Source organism: Paroedura picta, chromosome 2, assembly GCF_049243985.1.
Source record: "Paroedura picta isolate Pp20150507F chromosome 2, Ppicta_v3.0, whole genome shotgun sequence".
NCBI lineage: Eukaryota > Metazoa > Chordata > Lepidosauria > Squamata > Gekkonidae > Paroedura > Paroedura picta.
Window position 1 is genome coordinate 144,136,899 of NC_135370.1, and position 22,866 is coordinate 144,159,764.

At 38.0% G+C, this 22,866-nt stretch overlaps 1 protein-coding gene across 13 annotated transcripts in view; it reads left to right on the forward strand.

Moving 5' to 3' along the window:
• The window catches only part of NPAS3 (neuronal PAS domain protein 3), an 885,376-nt gene that overhangs the window by 255,845 nt on the left and 606,665 nt on the right, over positions 1-22,866 (forward strand). For 11 of the 13 annotated variants that reach the window (XM_077323058.1, XM_077323057.1, XM_077323059.1 and 8 more), the window contains 2 exons: positions 10,894-11,138; positions 11,248-11,298. In XM_077323058.1, the coding sequence (XP_077179173.1) occupies positions 10,894-11,138; positions 11,248-11,298 (296 nt within the window). The remainder of the gene's footprint in view (positions 1-10,893; positions 11,139-11,247; positions 11,299-22,866) is intronic. The other 2 variants (XM_077323064.1, XM_077323069.1) reach the window with 1 other exon arrangement.

Below are 22,866 nucleotides of genomic sequence, written 5' to 3' on the forward strand. Positions count from 1 at the left end.
CTACCCCCTCCAGGCCCATCATTTGCTATTTTGGAAGAGATGGGTCGACATTACCTGATAAATGTTTAACAAATTTATTGGCTGTTGTACATATTTTATATGTGTTAATAACTGGTGTGTGTTAAAACCAGACATTTGAACAAGGCCCTGCAAGGGCCAAAGCACATTAATCTATTGGTTCACTTACTGCATAGCATACTGGTTTGCAATAGCCTATGGGCTGGAGATATGTTTTTAATTTTTATAGTTGTTGTTTTTTTAATTGTGCACAATAAAAGTAATATAATTTTAACAACAATACAGACATTCAACCTTTGTCTGTCCTGTTACTGGTTGGATTTTTTCTGTTCCAGTTCTAGTACCCCCTTCCCTCTTTTTGGTTTTTTTTTCTAATCAGTTTATAACTTGGCCTTCTAGGATATAGAAAAGTAGGTGGAAAAGTTTTCTTCAATATAATAATGACCAGTTAATCCTATGCTATTCCATAGGAGGGCAGGTGGGCTGAGAGTATGGACAAAAGGCTGCAAGGGAGAGGGAGTAGCACTTTTTAAAGCTACATGTTGTCCTGCAACCATTGACTCTGCCTTGTGCCTCTTTTTTATAAAAGGAAATGATGGCGGGGGGGGGGGGATAAGCCATGGCATTAATGCCATTAATGTCTCTTCCAAAGGGTGAAATGGTAGTTTGAATTCCATGGGGCCAGAGGGGGGGGCAAGCCCACCATTTGTTAAAGCAATGTGTGATAGTACAACCAATTAAATTTAAGACTTCCTAAATTAGGCTCATTCTCTCCATGGACAAAATTAATATAGAGAATCTAGTCTTTAGTCATATGAAGCCAACATTTTGAATCTCTAAACAGTATGTTGTTTAATAATATCTAAACTTTTAATAAACTGTTCATTGAAAAAATATTTCCTCAGAAGTGGAAGGAAATTATACACTTTCAATTTTATTATGCCCAGAATTTCAATAAAACTTGCAAATCTGTAAACATGCATCATTTAAATTTTTTTAATTGCTAAGAACCTTGTTGGCAAGTTCAGCCTTATGTTGGTGTATCTCCAGTTTTTCTTTTAACATTTCCACATAAAAGCAATGCTTACTAATCAAAGTCATCCCTAAAGGGTCTGTGGCATGGTGGATTGATTTAAATCAAGATGATTTAAATCACCAATGACTCTTCATGGATTTTAATCAACACTTCTGTTTACACTTGAGTGCTTTTCTACGGGTAGGAGCAATCCCATTGGTTGATAAACATTTAAAACATTTTGATTTACAACAAGATAGAGTGTCTTCCATAGATTTGCAAGATCTCTTGACACTTCCAAAAGCACATTTTAAAGAAACCTACAGCATTTTAAGATCCAATTATGCTTTTAAAAGAATTATATAGTATTGAAAATTATTCATTTACTTCCAGTATCTAAAGATACTTAGAATAATAAAGGATGTTAGTTCTTTGGCTGGGAATATTTTTGTGATGAACTGGACATTAAGCTTCAGGAATGACTTATTTCATGATGCTCTGCTCAGATGCATACTTCAGATGCATATTCCATTCTACTTTCATAGGCAGCAATCGTAACATATGAGTATGAAATCGTGCATATTGATAATTACCATGATTGTAGCATGGTAGTATCACTTTCAGTCAGTTACTGAATCTCATTGACTGTGATGACTTTATCAGTATCTTACCTCACCCTGTACATGCCTGAACTCAATGCAACACTCATGGTTGATCTTTGAATTAGCAAGTTTTCAAATAGAGAGTTAAGTGTGTCCATTTTTATTGTGCTGCAGCATTCCCTTGCTTATTGTGCAGTATGCAAGGTGATTAATAGGGTTTCTGTACACTTCTCAAGCACATAGCTCTCAGGTTACAGGTTCTAGTCAGGGTCAATATGTAGCTCTGGCTTTACATGGTTTTAAACACAAAGTTTGGAGTGACCCCTATTTAAAAATGACTTGTGGAAAATATATAAAGCTTTGCAATTTTAAATACATGTTTCTTACATATTTTGTGTAGTAGGAGATTAGATGCAGAGTCCCTTTTACACTTTGTTCTTTGAGGGCATTCATATGTTCTCAGGTCATTGTATGACACATATCACTCTGTGGTATTTCAGGTTACAGAGATGAACCAGAATGAGTCCGTATGTAAACAAAATATGTGTATTCACCTTAAGTTCATTTCTATAATTTAAAATGTTCTGAAAGTAGAAAGTCACATTATACTGTAATAAATGCTGCATTATGAATTGATTTGAAATGCATTTAAAAACTTAACATGAGTCTTGAGGCTAGGTCAGAAAAGCAGTGCCCATGAATAATAACTAGTAGATGGTTTGTTGCTAAAAACAATTTCTATGGCTGGGAACACAATAGTGGACACTGTAATAGGTAACAGACTTTCCATGTAAATCAACTGATAAGCCACATGTCACTCATGACCAATGTCTTTGACATGGAGGATGGGGCAAATCTACATGAAAAGTCATTTACATGTATTTTGACATCCACATGGGATCTATTCCACAAACAAAAAAGTTTTGATAACAACCGTTCTGTTGATGTTCATTTTCAGAGAAATGAAAAATATCCTCCTCTTCTGAATGAATATATTTTAGTCTTACTCTGAAGTGGAATTTGCAATGTGAATTTGTTTGTAAATTTCAGTCATGAAAAGAGTCACATAGGAAATTGTTCCTGTTCCACCAAATTAGCTTCTTGGATATCATTTTAATTAGAGGCCATAACTCAGATTCTTGGTATTTTAGGGAGATGCACAGTTCAAATTACAATACAGATATTTTTCAGTCAGAACTCAGTTCAAAGAAAGCTCTTATGAGCTTGCTAACAAATAGCATGTCATATGTTAATGCGACTGTGTTTCTGCAGTAATTTCACATTTGTAAACCACACTGCTGGTAAAGTAAGTGAAGTGTTTATCTACTCTATTTTTACACTGACAAATCTCTGTTAAAGACTAGGATGTTCAACAGACACAAAGCAAATGTATATAAAAGGAATCTAAACTCTAAATCAGTTATACAACACCTTCAAATACAATATATTACACTTGTTCAGAATGCTCATTTCCACGAGTATTCTTTTTAATGGAGAAGGCTTCAATTTATGTTTAAGAAGAAATAAACTGTAGTACTTTGACAGCCGTTCACACTTAATTCGTTGCGTTAAACCAACAGCATTCTTTTCCACAAACATCCATTGTTAGGACAATGCTCTCAGACAGAATTTATGAGAAATGGAATTATGTTACCAAGGAGATAGCATTTACTATAATGAAGAGTAGATCCTAGAAAATGGCCCCTTTTACAGCAGCTCAGAACAGAGCGACAAAAGCAATTGATTGGTCTTGGCATTTAGTCTTATATCAGCTGTGTCATCCATTGCTTCAGGAGTGAGAACACTAATCTAAAGTGACATTTCTGTTCTGGCGGGCTTTTCTGCCCTGATGAAAGCAATTACTTCATTCTTAAATGATAATTTGCAGGAGTTTCAACCACTTTAATTGATAACTTTTTGTTCTGAGAAGTTCAATTGTGAAGTGATTAGTTGATTTTGTAAATAGAAATTTTAGGTGTAAAATGTACAAGTTGCTCTAAAGTGAACTAGATGTTTTTGCTAGGTTAAAAAAGCACTTTCTGTACTATTATAAAGCTCTCAGATAGATGTTGAGATAGAAATCCTTGTAGAATTTGGTTCCTTGGTAAGTTAAGGCACTAGCTGTTCAAATTCACCTAATTGACATTTGGTCTGAAGGTTGCAAAGTAGTGCTTAAAAAGCTCAGGATACAATCCCTAAACAATCGCCTTAGTCTTTTTTGGCCAGGGAGACTCCAGTGTTTGCTTGGAACACCCATGTGATTGCTACCCAGATCAAATGTAGAGTCCAATGGCACAATGATACCCAGATTGTCAGTCATATAATCTCAAGAGATTGCAGAATTTCATTGCTGTCTGTGTTTTTGTGTATGTGTATGTATATACATTTTCTTTTTCTCTGTAAAGCTATGGGAACATTTCAGTAGCATTCAGTTCTATATTTTCTATCCCAGAACAAAAAAAAATGGTCATTTTCTGTGTTAAATGAGAAATATAAAGCAAAAATGAAGGTCAAACTGATTTAGCACATCAAACAGTCTTTGTCAGCCAAGCTTAATATATCCTGAGTTTGTGGAACAAATGAAATTTTGCTGCTGTGTTACACTTTGCTTCCAAACAACCATTACAACTGGTTTTATATATTGTGTGAGCATCAGACCATCAAACAGTGCATCTTTACTGACGTGTTGCTGCAGTGATGATCTACAGCAGCAATCTGCCATTTATATAAGGGCAAAATGTGCATCTATATTTAGTTGTGAAATTGGCCTATTATACTCTTGATGTTTACAGAGGCTAACATAAATTAATGATGACAGCTATGAGCAGTGCATTAGTTAAGCAGCAGAGTTCTTACCTTGAACTTGAAGGTTCCCATTTTAACTTCTAGCCTATATGCTAGGCAGCTTTCTTCACACATTAAAGGAAAGCTTCTGAAACCACTACTTTTTCTTGGGCAGGATTAAAGAACTTCAGTTTGCGATTTCTGCCACTCTAGATAATATCAGATAATAGTTTTGTTTACAGATATTTCCCAAGTTATTTCCTTGTAAGGAAAATGATATTTATGGCATGTGGGCAAAAATAATTACCCCTCCTCCAATGGACTGATACAAAGGGCCTAATCTAATCAGTTAGAAGTTCACTCAGTATGTGTTTCCTTCTGACAAGCTAGCAAAATAGAGTAGTTTTGCTGGGTTTTACTGCCTTAAAAAAATTAACCAGCAAGCATTTCCATGCAGTTCATGTCAGAACCAGTGTTAATACTGTAGTAACTATAGATTCTTTAGTTAACTATGACTAGAGATCTTACATGTATGCAGGTGTTCAAAGGTTTATGAGTTAAAATGATGAAAGACTTTGATGAAATTTTAATGGTTGAATTTTTAATACTGGTTGACCTTCTTTGAGTCTGTATTCCAGATTAATTGATAAATAGTAGAACTGTATGCAGTGCTAGATTCTCCTAAGCAAACAAGTGGGGAAAATCTATAACATCTGCCTGCCTGGCTTCTCCTCAGATCTTGATTGTTGCTTTTTTAAATAGAGAATTTTAAAAAGCTTTTAACCTTATTCCTTTTCAAGGGAGAGATGTTCTTTTTCCATATGTTAAAAAAACATCACTTGTATTAAACAGAGCTTTGTTTTAATAGTTTTGGAACTCTTGAGCTCAGATACCACCTGCTAAAGAAGCCTAGGGGGGTTGTGAAATATCTTTCCTTGAAGAAAATTCAGAAGAGTAACCATGATAATCTTTTGTAGTGAAAACGAGTAGCACCTTGTAGCACGGACATTTTTAGGGTAAATACTAGTTTATTTTCATTTTCTACCTGACTAAACAAAGCTAGGCATTACCTACCTCAGCAGCACATAGATCCTTCTCAGAATCAGCTACCATTGTATTATCTTGATTCAAAATATAATGTTTCCTTGATTCAAAAATATAATGTTTCCTAGTGTTACTTTACTTTTGACCTAGTTTGCACCTTGACATGGCAGGCAGTAAGGTTCGCTAGCTCTGGGTTGGGAAATACCTGGAGACTTTGGGAATGGACCCGGGAGTGGGCAGAATTTGGGGTGGGGAGGAGTCTCAATGGACCACCCTCCAAAGCAGCCATTTTCTCCAGGGGAATTGAAATTTGTCATCTGCAGATAAACTGGAAAACCAGAAGGTCCCCAGGATTCCACTTGGGGACTGGCAGTCACAGCCATCCTTAAAGACCAACCAAGGTATATATTTAGACCATGGAAGTCATTACAGAATTCAAATCTGCATATCTATCTCTGTCATGGCAATTACTTATTCAGCTTCCTAGTTTGCTACTGAGCTATTTCTACAAAGTCAATTGTCCTGATTTAGTAACTTGAGTCTACCCAAATATAAAACATAACACTATTAAAGGGGTTTAGACCCCAGGACAATCAGCACCCTTGAACATAGCCAGTCACTATGTTTATAACATAGAAAATAAAGTTAAGTGATGGTGGGCATAAGGTGTTGCAGATTCAAACTAAATATTCTTTCTTGTCCATATATCTCAAAAAAAGATATTGTAGAAGATATAGCTGCCTCTGGATGTGCCTCTGAAGATATAGCTGCCTCTGGAGAGCAATGAAGGAATTATACCATTTTCCTTTGAGTCCATTAGAGTTAATAGCTTTAAAGAGTTAATGCATTTCAGATTCATAAAGGATAGGTCCAGATCCACCAGTGACTACCACCATGGTGACTACTGCCACATCCAGAGACAGTAAACCACTACATATGGATTCTAAGAGATCTATATGTCCTGTTCTTTGTCCTTACAGTGCAACTAGTTGGTCACTGTACAAAGCAGAATGGTGAACTAAATGGACCGCCAGTCTGAGCCAGCAGAGCTGTCCTTATGTAGACATACTCCTAAAACTGATTGAAGTTTTCTGAATATAGTGCAAGTATCTAGCACACATCTATAGATGCTGGTGGTTGGGATGCTTCAGTCCTTTTCTTTAGTCCCCTCAGCAATGTGATTATTCTTTATACCCTGTACTACCAATGTGAATATTTAGATACCGTAGATTACTGTTTTTGGTAATAACGACAGCTCAAACAAATGTAGAAGGAATATAATCTAATAAGTAAAAGGTGATGCATGTAAACTAAGAATAAATTATATATATTATTTTTTACTATTAATGTAAAATACTATAGCAGCATTGTGAATAATAAATTATAAGGCTGCACCACCTGTCTACGTTCTTCAGAGATGTGCTTTAGGATAATTTAGATAGGTGTTGGGAAGGTATAACAAGACAAGCAGCCATCACTAGTGCTGCCAAAGAAAACACATTGCAAAAGTGATTGCCTTGCCTCATTGCTAAAAGGCAGTGAGGGACCTGGAAATGGCCCCTTTCCATGCCAGGCCTAACATTGCTTTCTGTGCTTTTTAAATCTGAGCTAATGCAAATGGGCATTAGATTAATGTACATGCTGTGTCATTCCCACCGGCTTATCCCATTATATCATATTCTCAACAACCTTTCAGCCCCTAGGGCCTTATTTTATAGTTATAGCCCTCTAAACCAATCACTATTTATTACAAGCACAGTGCTGTCACTTCAAAAGTCTTTTGATAGGACATGTGTAATGTGGCTGTATGTAACTTTTCAAGAATTGCTGAAGGAATTTTTAATTAAGTTTTCAGGTGAATGAAAGAAGAATACACAATAAATGTTAAAATAATTTTAAAAAATTGAATTTTGTATAACATATGAATAAAATATTGGTTGTACAATCTTTACTATATGTACCAGTAATTAACAACTTTTTATCTTTTGTCATGTCTAAGAAAACCATTCGCCCAGGCGATCTGGAATTTTGGCTGGGTTGTTACCAGTATATGGATGACAACAAACTTTCTGTTAATCCGCCAGATGCCCCTGGAAAATCTGTCCATGTGTCTGGGGGCCATGGCGGATTGGCTCAAGCTTAGTTAGCTGAAGTTGAATCTAGCCAAGATGGAGGTCCTCTGACTGGGCCACCACATAGAGAAATGGGTGATACAGCTCCCAGCATTTAGAATCATAGAATCATAGGATAATAAAGTTGGAAGGTACCTCATGGGTCATCTAGTCCAACCCCCTGCACTATGCAGGACACACACAACCCTATTGCTCATCCACTGTAACCTGCCACCCCTTAAGCCTTCACAGAATCAGCCTCTCCATCAAATGGCTATCCATTCTGTTTAAAAATTTCCAAAGATGGAGAACCCACCACTTCCCAAGGAAGCCTATTTACAACTAATACTGGTGCCTATTATCAGAAGCCTTAGCATGATTTTGAACTCCTCTTCATCAATGGAGGCCCAAATAATCAAGGCAGCCTGCTTGGCATTTTTCCCTCTGCACTAGGCAAGGCAGCTGGCACCTTATCTCTCAGAGCTGGACCTAGCCAGAATGATCCATATGACAGTCACCTCTAGATTAGACTTCTGCAACTTGTTCTACTCAAGGCTGCCCTTGAGACTGCTCTGAAAATTTCAACAGGTTCAGAATGCAGCATTATGAGACCTGACAAGGACTCAGTGGAGAGCGCATATAACACCAGTATTCACTCAGCTGGATTGGCTCCAGACTGGAGACCTAATCAGCTTCTAGATGCTGGTTTTATCTCTAAAACCCTAAATGGTCTGTGGCCAGTATATCTATGAGACAGTTTCCTCCCCTGTAATCCTCCAAGACAACTATGGACCAACATCTGGTCAGGGTCCCCAGCCCAAAGAGGTGATGTTGGCCTAGTGGAATGTGCACCCAAGAAAAATCAATGCTCCACGAGACCTAAATCAGTTCCACAGGGGCTGCAAGACAGAACTGTTCCACCAGGCTGATGGTCAAGGCCTAAAATAACACCCACCAATAAAGGCTGGCCTCATCACTCGAGGAGGACTAAGTTAGAAGATGAGCTCCTTAGAAAACCCCCATCTTGGGAAATTTTAGCTGGGATATCAGGAAAATTGTAATCTTTTAAAGATTTTAAACTGTATGTTATAGATAGTGTTACCTACCTTGAGCAATATGGGAGGGATATAAATAAAATATTACTATTATTACTACTGTTACTCCTACTACTACCCATAAGAAGAGCATGAATGGCCTTATTATTGATTAATATAACAAATGAGGATAATATAATCATCATTTGCAGTCTGAGCCTGGCATATCTGAGGGACCACCTATCTGACTATACCCCTAAAGGGAGCTCTGCTCCACCAATTCCAACAGGCTGTTGAATTTGCAAGGTATGTTTGGCCTCAACCAGGCTCAGTTCCACAGGGGTTGTAAGACGAAGCTCTTCCATCAGGCATTTGCTTGGGGCCAATGAGGACATAATATCTAATGGGCACAACTACACCTCCTGAATGTAAGAAGCAATCAATGAGTAGGATGCCAGAAGCACCAAATAGATACTATCTTGTTGACTGCTTTATGATTTTATATTGAATTTAATTGTTATATTTTTGTATAGATTTAAATGTTTTGTCTTAAGCATTAATTGATAAGCTTTCTGCCTAGGATAGATGTGTAATTACAGCAGTAAAGCAAATAAATATATCCATACTACACAAAAATAAAGCAAAGGGCAAAGAAAACATTGTGCAGTCCTAAGTAGAGTTAACCTTTATATGTCAATAGCCTTCGAAGGGTAATTCTGTTTAGGATTTGACTTGTAAGTGTAGAGTCTAAGGATTGGTTTTAGAACCAGAAGTGTGAGTTTCTTAACATCAGCTTCTCAACTGAGAATATTTCAAATACTGTATTTTTATATCTCCTCTCTTGCCTATCTGCAAAAGAAATAGAGTTTCTATGGGCCAGGAGTAAAATGTTGGATTTTGAACCTGGGTTTCCTTCTAACCTAGGACATGGACTTATGATTTATTTTATTTGCTTTTCAAAAAAAAATAATGCTACTTTTCAAGGACCCTGGCTGAGATGATATTCTATCATTGAACAAAAGCTTGTTATTTAAAACTAGTTGAAGATCCATGGATCTAGTCCAACCTACTAGATAGCCTGTATGATGGTTAGAGTGTTTGGCTAAAATCTAGGAGATTGAAATCCCAAGTTCAAATACCATTCTGTTATAGAAGCTCAGTGGGTTACTTTGGGCCAGTTACACTCTAAACTTATCCTACCTCACATAAGGATAAAATGGAGGAGAAAGCTGCTTTGTATTCCCACTCGGGAGAAAGGCCAGGTATAAATGAAGTAAGTAAGTAAGTAAGTAAGTAAGTAAGTAAGTAAGTAAGTAAGTAAGTAAGTAAATGCCACATCTTTCCATACAGACTAACTGGTAAAGGACAAGGGGGGAATTGTTGTAGGGCACGTAGTTTTGGCTATATAGACTGTGGTAGAAATTATGAGAAAGCCTAGACAATGACAGATATCTTAGATAGGTAGAGAATACTGGTTATTTTAGGTGCTGTCTAAATAAAATGTAGTGAGCAGATTGGTATTAAAGAAATGTTTTGTAAGATACATGGAAATATATTGAGAGAAGGACAGAGGGTTGGATAATGAAGTTCTAGCCTGACATATGGTTCATAATATCGAACTGGCCCTCCTACCATCTTTGCAGCATGGATGAAAAAAAAGACTGTGAAGTAATTTGACAACAAAGCCCAAAGTAAATAATAAATAATAATAATTAGTGAGTAACATTATACTTTGTGCCAAACAGAAAGTCCCTCTATTAAGTTAATATCCATCTGTCCTTTTACAGTACAGTATTCTTCAGTTTTTTGAGCCTCTTGTGGCGCAGAGTGGTAAGGCAGCAGACATGCAGTCTGAAGCTCTGCCCATGAGGCTGGGAGTTCAATCCCAGCAGCTGGTTCAAGGTTGACTCAGCTTTCCATCCTTCCGAGGTGGGTAAAATGAGTGCCCAGCTTGCTGGGGGGTAAAGGGTAATGACTGGGGAAGGCACTGGCAAACCACCCCATATTGGGTCTGCCAAGAAAACGCTAGAGGGCGTCACCCCAAGGGTCAGACATGACCCGGTGCTTGCACAGGGGATACCTTTACCTTTTATTCTTCAGTTTATTGTTTGACATTTGGACAAAGCAATTACAGCAGAGTTTTAAAGAACTTATAGTAATTATTTTATTGGTTGATCTTTGGAAGGAATATGTGTTTATAGGTCTATTGAAACCAGGAATAAAAAAGATAACAAAGTCAAATTGGAGAAACTGATGAATGTTCTGCTGTGTTGTTCTTTTTTCAGTTTACAAGCCTTGAGAAAGGAAAAGTCCCGAGATGCTGCTCGTTCTCGCCGAGGAAAGGAAAATTTTGAATTCTACGAGCTGGCCAAATTGTTGCCACTCCCTGCAGCCATTACCAGCCAGCTTGACAAGGCATCCATCATTCGGCTAACAATTAGCTATTTGAAGATGCGGGACTTTGCTAATCAGGGGGATCCACCATGGAACTTGAGAATGGAAGGACCACCACCCAATACATCAGTAAAAGGTATGGGGTTGGTTGGTCATAACGTGTGGAATGTGGCAGCCAGTGTTGATCTCTGAATTGAAATGTTTACCATCCTTTCTTTTTTCCCTGCATATCAAATCCTTTAAAGGGATACAAATGTGGAAATCTGAGGTCTGCATGAGAAAGACACCATGTGAAGGTGAAATAAACCTCTTATTCTTTTTATATTTTATTTTAAAACAAACATCTCAGCAAAATTATTGTCCTGAGAAAATGAACATAAATATGTATTTATAATGGCTTAGGTAACAACTTAAAACAGAGTTAATAGCCCTGAAGCTCATTCATATTAATGGATTTTTGTCAACTTAATTCTGTATTAGTAGCCATAGAGTTTTGCTGTTTGTTAAATATAAAATGCTCTCCTGGTAGGAGAAGTGTAACATTTCTTTGTATGAAAATGGGAATTCTGATTATTCAATATTATGTATAGGGACTGAGAATTAATGTTCACTCTTATATTTTGTGTTCATTAGCCTACATGTTAAGGAATTAAGAAAAATAGTTTAAATATAAGTTCTCTCAAACAGGCTGTTATAAAATACTAGAAACTAATATACAAATGCTTCTGTTAATCCTGTATGTAGTTTAAGTTTGATTCGAACTATGAGACAATCTAAAGGTATCCATTCTTCTTCTATGAGACCCATTAATTTTCCATAAATGAAAAGATAAATTTTGGATCAGCCTATTGTTGCTGAAGCTTGTTAAAGTCAACCATTAGTTATTTGATAGATAAACCTCTACAAACCTAAATTATAGTTCTACTATGCCTGAACTGAAAGTTCACCTTTGTGAATGATTCATTCACAAAATTATCAAAGTTATAGAAAATAAATTAAGGGCCCATACAGCAACTGTTCATTGACATTATTTGAAAGTATTGGTCACAATCATAGGAATCCCTGTGGTCTAAGCATATATGTCAAATATAGGCTGCTAGGCAACAGGGATTTCCCCCAACCTTTCCTATCAGCAATATCCAATACTCAACCTGTATTCCCTTGTGAGACATTTTCAATTCAGGAATGTGTTAGTGTGATGGAGATTGAGACAGGCTGGAAATGGGAAGATCATGAAAGACTAACTGCATGTGCAGATTTCTTGACTGCAATATGGGTAGTATACAAAGAACAGGATGACCGGATTTTATTGATTAATTTTTGTTATTACTAAATATAATAATATCTGCTTACTTACACATATAAGGGTTTTAAACTTAAATATGATATGCTTTTCAAGTGATGACTTTCACAGTTTTTCACTTTTTACATTAGCAAATGGCCTTAGAAAAAAGTTACTTCTGACTATGGAGGCACTGGGAGAAGGGATGCTGAAAACAAAATATCAACAGTCATACTAGTATTCTAGGAAGTATATCATTTAACTTGATTTGTATATCAGAGTATTAATTGATGTTTTGTATTCAGTGGATGTGAGATTAGAACCCAGCAATGCTTACTCGTGATCTCAAAAAGGTGCAGTCTGGTTTTTTAGATGTTCAAGATGCATCTGGCTTTGCAAAAATATTAAGTCCAACATGGAGAAAAAGGCAGAGAGAACTATTGGATAAATCTCCTCTCTACCACTATTTCTGCCTTGCAACTGGCCCTCCACATTTCTAATATCTTGGCAAATGTCGGTTTGTGAGTATGTAATAAAAGACTCAGATTTCACAGTGAATAGATGGTGAGGTAGAACAGAGAGAGAGCCAGGTAGTCACATTGTACTAGACAGGTAAAGTGTTTTTATTTATTACCTTTCTAGATGGCTGAGTCATCCTGGAGACAGGCACACTGGGGCAGCACACATTGTAGGCTACCAGCTCTCTGTTTAAACCAGCCGCTAGTAGCTACTGGCAAATGTTTTCATTTACTTTATTTCTAGCTGGCAGAATAATTTAAAGTAGCCCCCAGTTGCTAAAGGTGGTGCATGAAGGGCTCTGTGGTAGCCTCTGGGTCTGGGTCCCCCCTTTCAACTTGGAACTGGTCTTTGCTTTTTGTAAACAGTAGTATGGATAGTTTGGCTTAAAGCACTAATAGGAAGATTGTTCTGACATGCATCAGCAAAAATAGGTGCATGCTTCTCATGTTTCAAATATGTCTTTTAGATTTTTAATATGTAATGAATATTAAGTTCTGTTACTTGATAATATACAAAGGTGCATTAGGAAAGGACAGGTTTAGAAAAAATGAAATTGGTAGCCCTGCAAGGGAGGGAGAATCATTTTAAAATCTTGGGAAAGGGGAACAGGTGATGATTAAGTAGTAGAGGGACTGAAAGTTAGATTTGCACTTGGACAAATGTCAGAAAAAAACATTTGTCCAATGACTATGTCTCAGGAGTATAAAGATATGAAGTCTTGAGCATTTGACAGAGAAAGGTGTTCACGGTTAAGATAGTATTGGACAGAAACAATTACAGTTGTCATCATTGTATTCATTAAAATATGTGGATATGATTCTGTTAATCTAAACAGCTGAGAAGTCTGTGTTCAAGAAGCATGTAGATTAAGGTGACCAGATTGTCCCACTATTGGAGGGACATCTGGGGGCACCTGGCAAATTGTACTCATGTTGAAATTTATATATATATATATATATATATATATATATATATATATATATATATATATATATATATATATATATATATATATATATATAAACAATACTATTTTTGCGTTCTACGCATTCTATGAAACTTTTTGTTGCTCTATATAGACCAATTTTTTAATCAAGAACCCCCCCCCCCCCAGTCAATGGTGTCCCGTTTTACGAATGTTAAAATCTGGTAACCTTAAATTCCTCAATCAATTCACATATTCCTATTGCTAAGACAGTTGTTTTAAAATACTCAGAGATTTAATTATTGTATATGTTTTGCTGCATAATAGTTTACCTTTAAAGAAACCTGTAAGAGTACTTCCCATGTCCACTACTTGTGTACTAAGGGGACTGGAAACTATTTGTACTGAAACTAGGAATGTCCATTAAGTTTAAGTAAAGAAGATGGTGAGTTGGATTCTACTAACTGAAGAGAGAAGGATTACCAGTTTTTCCTGCATCCCGCCTCACAGCAGTTTTTTCTGGCCCCAGCACATCCATTGTGGTATGGTGTTTAATAATGGCAGACTCTACCCTCAAGAACTGAGTTTGATTACCCACTCCTCCACATGAAACCTGCTGGATGACCTTGGGCCAGTCTCAGAATTCGCTCAGTTTCACCTACCTCAGAGGGTGACTGTTGTAGCGAGAAGAAAGGAATGTGTGATTGTGAGCTATTTTGGGAATCCTTAAAGCAAGGGTATACAGATAAATAACATTTTTACCCATTGTGGCAGGATCATCGTGGATTAATAGCCATGTGGGCCAGGAGGCTGAAAGAGAAAAGGAAAGGAGACAAAATGAGCCTTCACTGAAGCAGAATGTATGATTTCAACCCCTGCCCTGATGCAGCTTCTTGACTCATATGGCCATTACTCCACAAGGGTCCAGTAGCCCTGGGAGTAACCTATTCTGGGATTGGAAAGGACTGCTGGAAGGAAGGCATGTAGGAAAGGTCTGGACAGATCACACAATCTAATGCATACATACGCAGAGATGGTGTTTAAGGAAAAGCTCTGAATGTTGGTGGTATAGAAGGAAGTTGTAGGGTAGGGGACAGTTATGCTCCTTATTGGAATTCACTAACTAGGCAAAGAAAGAGTTGCAGAATGAGGTATGGCAGGTCCATTTTGCCACACATTCCAGTGCTTCCCTCCATAAAAGGATATTGACTTTAAAATAATTGATATGAAAACTGATGGTCCAAATGATATATTTCAGCAAGATCTAAAGGCATCTTTTATTTTGGAGTCTGTAGTTTACTGAAATTAGATAAATAGTAATAATGTAAAATATCCTTCATACTATACCAAACAAATATGGATACGTTTTCATTATTCTGTAATAGGTAGGTCTAGCTATGGAGTTGCTTTACTAATTTTCTCTTAATATAAACCAGCTATACATCAAACACACTTTAAATAATATCACATATGAATTGTTTTTCAGTAAGGGCCATTTGGTGCTCTTTGTAAGGATAAACAATTTCACATCAATTGGATGCAACATCATAACAAACATGGCTTCTTAATCGTGAAATAAACCCAATAGACACTGTGCCTCCCCAAGCACTCTGTGGAAGGCATTTGGAAAATGTATGAGAAATACTTATGCTAAGTAAACTACAGCTATTTGTAAAAATGAGATGGCCTGCTCATGTTAATAATTCCATACCCAAGCTTAGTTTTAAATTTGTCCCCGCTGACTGTACAGCAATTTAATCATTTTAATTTAGAGCTTCAGAAAGGTCCTTTACTCTGTCCTGTCTTTAAAGGCTGATGTATTTGTTTTCTTATGCATGCTTTGTATGGATTATTCCAAGTAGCGCTTTCAGAAAGAACATTCAGGTGACAATGTGTAATATTTCCCGAGTCAATTACTTCATGGAAATGATATGTTAAACAACTGCAAAGTAAGAGATAGTTTTCACTATTACTTTAGAAATATCTGTATTATTATAGATCAAGTATACATTATTCAAGGAATGGCCATGCATTTCTAGAGTGGTTTAGCTAAATAACTGATTATTGTAACCTTTAAAATTTTTTTATTGCTGTTGATGATTGGTAAAACATTTCTTTATTCATCTTTATCTGTTGGGTATCTAGGAGCAATTATATCTTTCATTAATGTGAAAAGCAATAGCCATTGATATGAGTTTTGCTAAAACTATATAATTCTTCAAGTTCCCTGGATTCTGATCTGATGTTTGTTTTTTGATGACATTGTTACTTAGGAAGCAAAAGCTGTTAAATGCTACAGTACACACTTTTGCAGCTGTTGATTTAAATGTTATGTTTTCAAAATCAGGATATTGTTTTATAAAGTAAATAGAAAATAATTGTGCATTAAAATAACATTCAGTCTGGATGTAGAGATCTGATTTAACCAGCATATTGTGTCCAACTTAGCCATATAGTAGATTCCCTGGTGGTGTAGAAATGTTCCAAAATAGTATTTATAACAAATTGTTGTATGGATTTTGAGTTAAAATTCATATAGTCTGATATTGGCTCTTGGAACTTCATTTTGGAACCTAATAATACACTTTTCCATATTTGTCATGGAGTTTTGAGTGTTCAGTTATCCTGACATAGAATATTTAATGCAGTTTCTGTCTGAAAAACCAACAATTTGGGAGATAAGTTGGACTGTGAAGGTGCATTTTGCCATGGAATTCAGAGGGTTTACTTAATTCCACCATTGGGCTTGATCTAGGTATGGCCTTGTTGTATACCAGAACTTGGCAAAACTCCCATAAGGCCTCTACATGCTATATCCTGATTATGGCTGTAAAATCCCTGCAATAAACTCCTTGCTAGTCTGTGACCCTGCATTCAGCCCTTATAACTATGGTCTCCAGCTAACTGCTCTCAATTCTTGCTGTGTGCTGCAAACGAGCAAGGTTTGACAGGCTGGTTGAATATTCCATACTCTTGCCATGACTTACCAGTTTATCCCTGTAGTCAGTCATCTGAAACAGAAGATACTTCCATTTCCTATTACTATTCATGACTCCTCATGAAGTCAAACTAATGTTGTAGCCAGAAGACATTGAGTGATTTTGATATGGACAGACTTGCTGTTTAGGTGTTCTAAATGCAGTCCTAAGCATCCTTGTAGCACATTAAGGTTGCTTGTGCCATGCTGCATCCCTTCTTTGGTTATCAAGAAAGGAATTGAAAATCAAATGGCCAATATTTTAATGTCTGCATAAATGTATATTGAGGGCTCACTTGGACTACTGTGTGCATTTCTAGTTACCATACCTCTGTGAGGGCATTACAGAGCTGGAAAAAAAAGAGAAGAAGGCATCCAAGATGATTAAGAGTTTATAAAATTAGGTATGGTGTTGACTACATGGAGAGACACAACTTTCCCCCTCTCTATTATAATACTTTGTGGGGGGGGGGAGAGTGACCCAATCAAGCTGATGGGTAATAGATTCAGGAATGACAAACGGAAATATTTTAGTAAGTGCATAATTGAATGATAGAATTCCCTGCCAGTGACTGTAGCAATGGCTGAGTATGTAAAAGATTTTAAAGGGCGATAGATTTACGGTGGAGAGGTCTATGAGTGGTTACTTGCCATGCTAACTAATGGGAACGTTCATATTCAGGGAGCAAAATGCAATGCTAGTATGAAACATAAAGGAAACACTTTAGCTTCTATGTCCTAGTGGGCCACTGTCTGAAATCTGTTGTAATCTCAACATTCACAGGCAATGTATATTCTTAATACAAGTAACTGATAGAAGAACGGGGGAACTTTTGGCCTTTGCGCCGTGTTTGTTGACTACTAAGAGATATATGGTTGGCTACTGTGGGAAACTGACTGCAAGTGTGGTGCAGTGGTAAAACAAGACAAATACTGTCTTGGGCTATATCAACAGAGGTAACACATAAAAATCACAAGATGTCATAGTATCATTGTATACCGCATTGGTCAGATCCCACCTGGACTACTGTGTGCAGTTCCAGAGGCCTTACTTAAAAAAGGGTGTGAACAAAACTGAGAGCTTAGGAATGCTCAGGCTGGAGAAGAATAGGTTAACCATGGATGTAACTGCTATCTTTAAGTATTTGAAAGGCTGTCACTTAGAAGAGCACAGGGAAAGGTTCCTGTTGGTAGCATAGGACTCACAATAATGGGTTTAATGTATGTGTAGAATGATACCAGCTAGATATCGGGGGGGGGGAATTCAGTCAGAGTAGTTCAGCAGTGGAATCAGATGCCTAGGGACATGGTGAACTCCCCCTCACTGGCATTCTTCAAGTAGCAGCTGGACATATACTATCCTGGATGCTTTAGGCTGCATTGAGCAGGCGATTGGATTAGATGGCCTGTATGGCCCCTTCCAACTCTGCTCCTATAATTTTGACCAGTATAGCTCTTTTCATTTTATAGGACTGTATTTTAGTAATATGCATTTAAAACCAATTATTGCACAATGCTTTAAAGTAATAACATAAATCACATAACAAAAATTAAAATAACCTTGCAGTATTTCAGATTAGTGAGCCTCTTGTGGCGCAGAGTGGTAAGGCAGCAGACATGCAGACTGAAGCTCTGCCCATGAGGCTGGGAGTTCAACCCCAGCAGCCGGCTCAAGGTTGACTCTGTTGAATTGAGTTATAGTTAAATGTTTAAGGTTTAAGGTTTAAATATTAATTAATTGATGCAATTTACGGAGAGATTGTGGAGCAATTATATTATTATTAGAAGAAGAAGAAGAGTTGGTTCTTATATGCCACCTTTCTGAAATCCCTCCACAAGCAACTGTCTGTAAAGTTTCCAAGCACAATACAGCTCTTTGTTTGACACTGCCCTAATTTTGGCCAGAAATTGCACCAGGGGGAATTTTTTTTTTTATCTGTAAGAGCATGTAAACAATTAAGCGCCAGCTCCCATGCCAGCGAAAATGGTCTTTCTGATACATCGAATGAACAAATATGCATTGCTACAGGTGTTTTCAGATTTTTAAAAAACAGTTTTTAAAGGGAAGCACGAACACAACAGTTCATTGGCTGTTCTGTTTGATTGACAGTCAGGGGTGGGAGGAAGCACGGAAAAATATTGCCTCCTTTGTTGCGATTTCGGCGAGACCGGAAACCTGTGCATTACGAGAACAGCACTAGTGGAAGAGCCTTTTTCCCCGAGAAAAACGGCTGTGTGCGTTACCGAGATCTGCCACTATTGATTGCAGCGCTTTTCAATAGCGCACAGATTTAGCTACATTGCTAAATGGTTGTGTGGAATGGCCCTAGATGTTGACTGCCAGGAATGCTGTGTCTAGGTTCCCTGCTTTTTTGCCTGTTTTATAGAACTATGTCCTGATATCATTAGTTCTGCACTTCTCCTTGCACCATTCTCTCTTAAATTAATAATGTGATACACAATTAGATATGGAATACAATGGTGACATGAATAAGATGTTTTAGAAATTCTGGCCTTGTTGTTAATGTGTTGTGGTCAGTCAAATCTGAAGTACTGTGAAGTGAATGTACATCCTTGAACATAAGTATACTAAATGAGAGATCTCTATATTTGACTTCCTGAGTCCATGACACGCTTAGGTAGATGTGTCCTGTGAGCTTTTTCCTGTCTACTGCGCGCTGTCAAATATTCAAAAGATCCATTAGCTAAGGAATTAAATGGACAACTGAGTTACTCCAGTCTATGTCATTTGATTTCACTGTGAACATATGAAGCTGCCTTGCACTGAGTCAAACTATAGCTCTGTCAAGGTAAGTATTGTCTACTCTGATTAGCAGTGGTTTTCCAGGGTCTCAGGCAGAGATCATTCATATTTATTTATTCAATTAAAACATTTTTGTGTTGCCTTTTAATCTGTGTCCATAAGGCAGCAATAATAAGAAACATTAAAACAAGTTGAAGAAGAAGAAGAAGAAGAAGAGTTGGTTCTTATATGCCGCTTTTCCCTACCCAAAGGAGGCTCAAAGCAGCTTACAGTCGCCTTCCCATTCCTCTCCCCACAACAGACACCCTGTGAGGTGGGGGAGGCTGAGAGAGCCCTGATATCACTGCTCAGTCAGAACAGTTTTATCAGTGCTGTGGTGAGCTCAAGGTAACCCAGCTGGTTGCATGTGGGGAAGCATGGAATCAAACATGGCTCACCAGATTGGAAGTCCACGCTCCTAACCACTACACCAAACTGGCTCTACACCATAAAGTTAATTTATACAATTATTATACAGTATATTATAAATTATATAATTCAATTAAAATACACATACAACATTAAAAGGAGGAACAATGTTTTTAGAGGTGTATGACCCACTGATAAGAGACACTGATAGAGGGACACAGGTGAATCTCCCTGGGGAGAAAGTTCCAAAGTTCCAAAAGGCCATTTCTTAGATGGCCATATGTTTAGCTTTGGTGGGGACAACTGAAGCAGGTGGGGACAACTGAAGCAGGTGGGGACAACTGAAACAGGACCTCTGAGGATCACTGTAGTGAGAGGGTAGGTTCATATTGGAGAAGATATACCTTACAGTACATTGGTCCCAGGCCATACAGGGCTTTAAAGATCAACATAAGCACTTTGAATTGAGCCCAGAAGCAAATTGAAACCAATGCAGATGGAACAGACTGGAGTTATATGGTTCCTATGATCCATCCTCTTGTAGCACAGGGTTGTAAGGCTGCTGACATGCTGTCTGAAACTCTGACCATGAGGCTGGGAGTTTGATCAAAGCAGCATGGCTCATGGTTGACTCAGCTTTACATCACGGTTGTCTCAGCTTTATATCCTTCCGAGGTAAAATGAATGCCCAGCTTGCTGGGGGGTAAAACGGTAATGACTGGGGAAAGGAATGGCAAAGCACCCTGTATTGAGTCTGCCAAGAAAACGCTAGAGGGCATCACCCCAAGGGTCAGACATGACTCGGTGCTTGCACCGGGGATACCTTTACCTTTATCTTTATGACCCATCCAGTTAACACTCAGGCAGCAGCATTCTATACCAACTATAGCTGTCTTTAGAGCAGCCTCATGTAAAGCATATTACAAAAATCTAATCTAGATGTTACCAGGGCATGTACTACAGTGGCGAGTTCTTTTCTTCCCAGGAAAGACCACAATTGGCTCAACAGTCAAAGCAGGTGAAAGGCATCCCAGCCACTGTAGCTACCTGTTTTCCTAGCAGGTGGTCTTTGGTCCAGGAGCAACCTCAAGCACTGAACCTGGTCCAGAATGGGGATGACCCATCTCTTGTGTGAACCCTCCCCCACACACCCCTCCCAATACTAGAACATCTGTTTTCTCAGGACTGCTTCAAATTGTTTGGCATTATTCATTCAAAAACTGCCTCTAGTTATGCAATATAGAGCTGTCAACGGCATATTGATGGAAGCTCAGCCAAAATCTCCAGCTGAGCTCTCCCAGTGGCTTTATATTGGAGTTGAAAATCAAAGGGGAGAAGATGGAACTATGGGGAACCCTATAAGGAAATGCAGCAGTCCCCCTACACCACACTCTGAAACCTACCCTCAAAGTAGGACCAGAACCACTGTATAACAATACTCTCAGTGCTGAAAGACAATCCTGAAGGATATCATGATCAATGGTATCAATAGCTTCTGAGAGTTCAAGAAGTATTAACAGGGTTTTAGTCTGCCTGTCCATCTCCCAGTACACATCATGCACAAGGATGACTAAGGCACCTTTCAGTCTCATAACCAGACCTGAAACCAGATTGGAATGGATCTAAAAAATCTACTTCATTTGGGAATCTCTGAAGTTGACTAGTAACCAGTTGTTCATTCCTTGAGTAAACATAGTAGTTTTTCAACTTTCCTGCAGGCAGAGACGGTTTCCTTAAGAATGGATGCACCACTGCCCACTTCAAGGCAGGAGCAACCACCCATCTCTCAGGCAGGCTTTTCATATCTCCTGGACTGTTCTGTCAGTGTCACTAACAGATTTAAGCAGCCAGAAAGGGCAAGAGTCATACAAATGAGTGGTAGGTCTCAAACTTCCAAGAATCCTGTTCACATTTTTTGACTGAATGAGCTGAAAGGCACCTCACACAACTGGACAAATTGGTACTCTAGGACTCTCTGATCCTGTTGTTGAACAGATGCAAGAGAATTTGGGGGGAGGGAGACAAAGCCATTTTGCTCAACAAAATGATGACAGCAGGCTACAAACCAGTCTGCCTACTCTTGTTGGTCAGGATAGGTTCCCGACGACCCAGTAGAGTTCTGCAGGTCTATATTTGTGCAGATGCAATGGTAGTGGGAAAATATCACCTGCTACCTGGTTCTTTTAACTGGAGATGCTGAAGACTGAATCTTGGACCTTTTCCATACAATCAGGATGTTCTGCTGCTGAGCCAAGGCACCTCTCCAAGTGTAGTAAGTGTTTATAGGATGGTACTGTAGGATTATTTATGAGGAATTATTGGATTGAATCGAATAATTAATAATAGCTATTTTCATCAGTTCTCCCTTCCCGCTGCAGAGCCCCCTTTATCCTCCGTAATTCCTACGGTTTGCATTTAATGCAACTGATATAATTGGTAGAATCATCCCACAACATGAACACATGAAGCTGCTTTGTACCGAATCAGAACATTGGCCTATAAAAATCACTATTGTTACCCAGACTGGCAGTGACTCTCCAGGATCTGACTCTCCAGGATCTCATATCACTCTGTCTCTTGTATATGCCATGGAATCTTTCTGGATCTGATTTACCGCCATCAATAAAGATATGGCACTGAGATAGAAATGCTTGATGTGATGCACAAGGGCTGTTTCCATATTCCGGAGTCCTAGAACCTAGCTTCTTCACAGTTTGATTACAGGAGTTTCCACTTCGTAAAGATATGAGGAGACCTGTAGCTCATGAATTTTTCATTGTGGGTGTGGATTTTGTCTGCAGTAAGTTTTGTCTGCAGTATGTTTAAGAGTTTGTTTAAACTAAACCTAAAAGTTGTGATTTCAAGATCGAGGAAACACATTTTATTGAAATTATCAAAAATTATTATTTGTGAGGTACAAATACCGAATGAAATGTGACAAACTTGCTGGTCTGGAAGCACCTTTATATGCCCTCAAATTTCTCTAGTA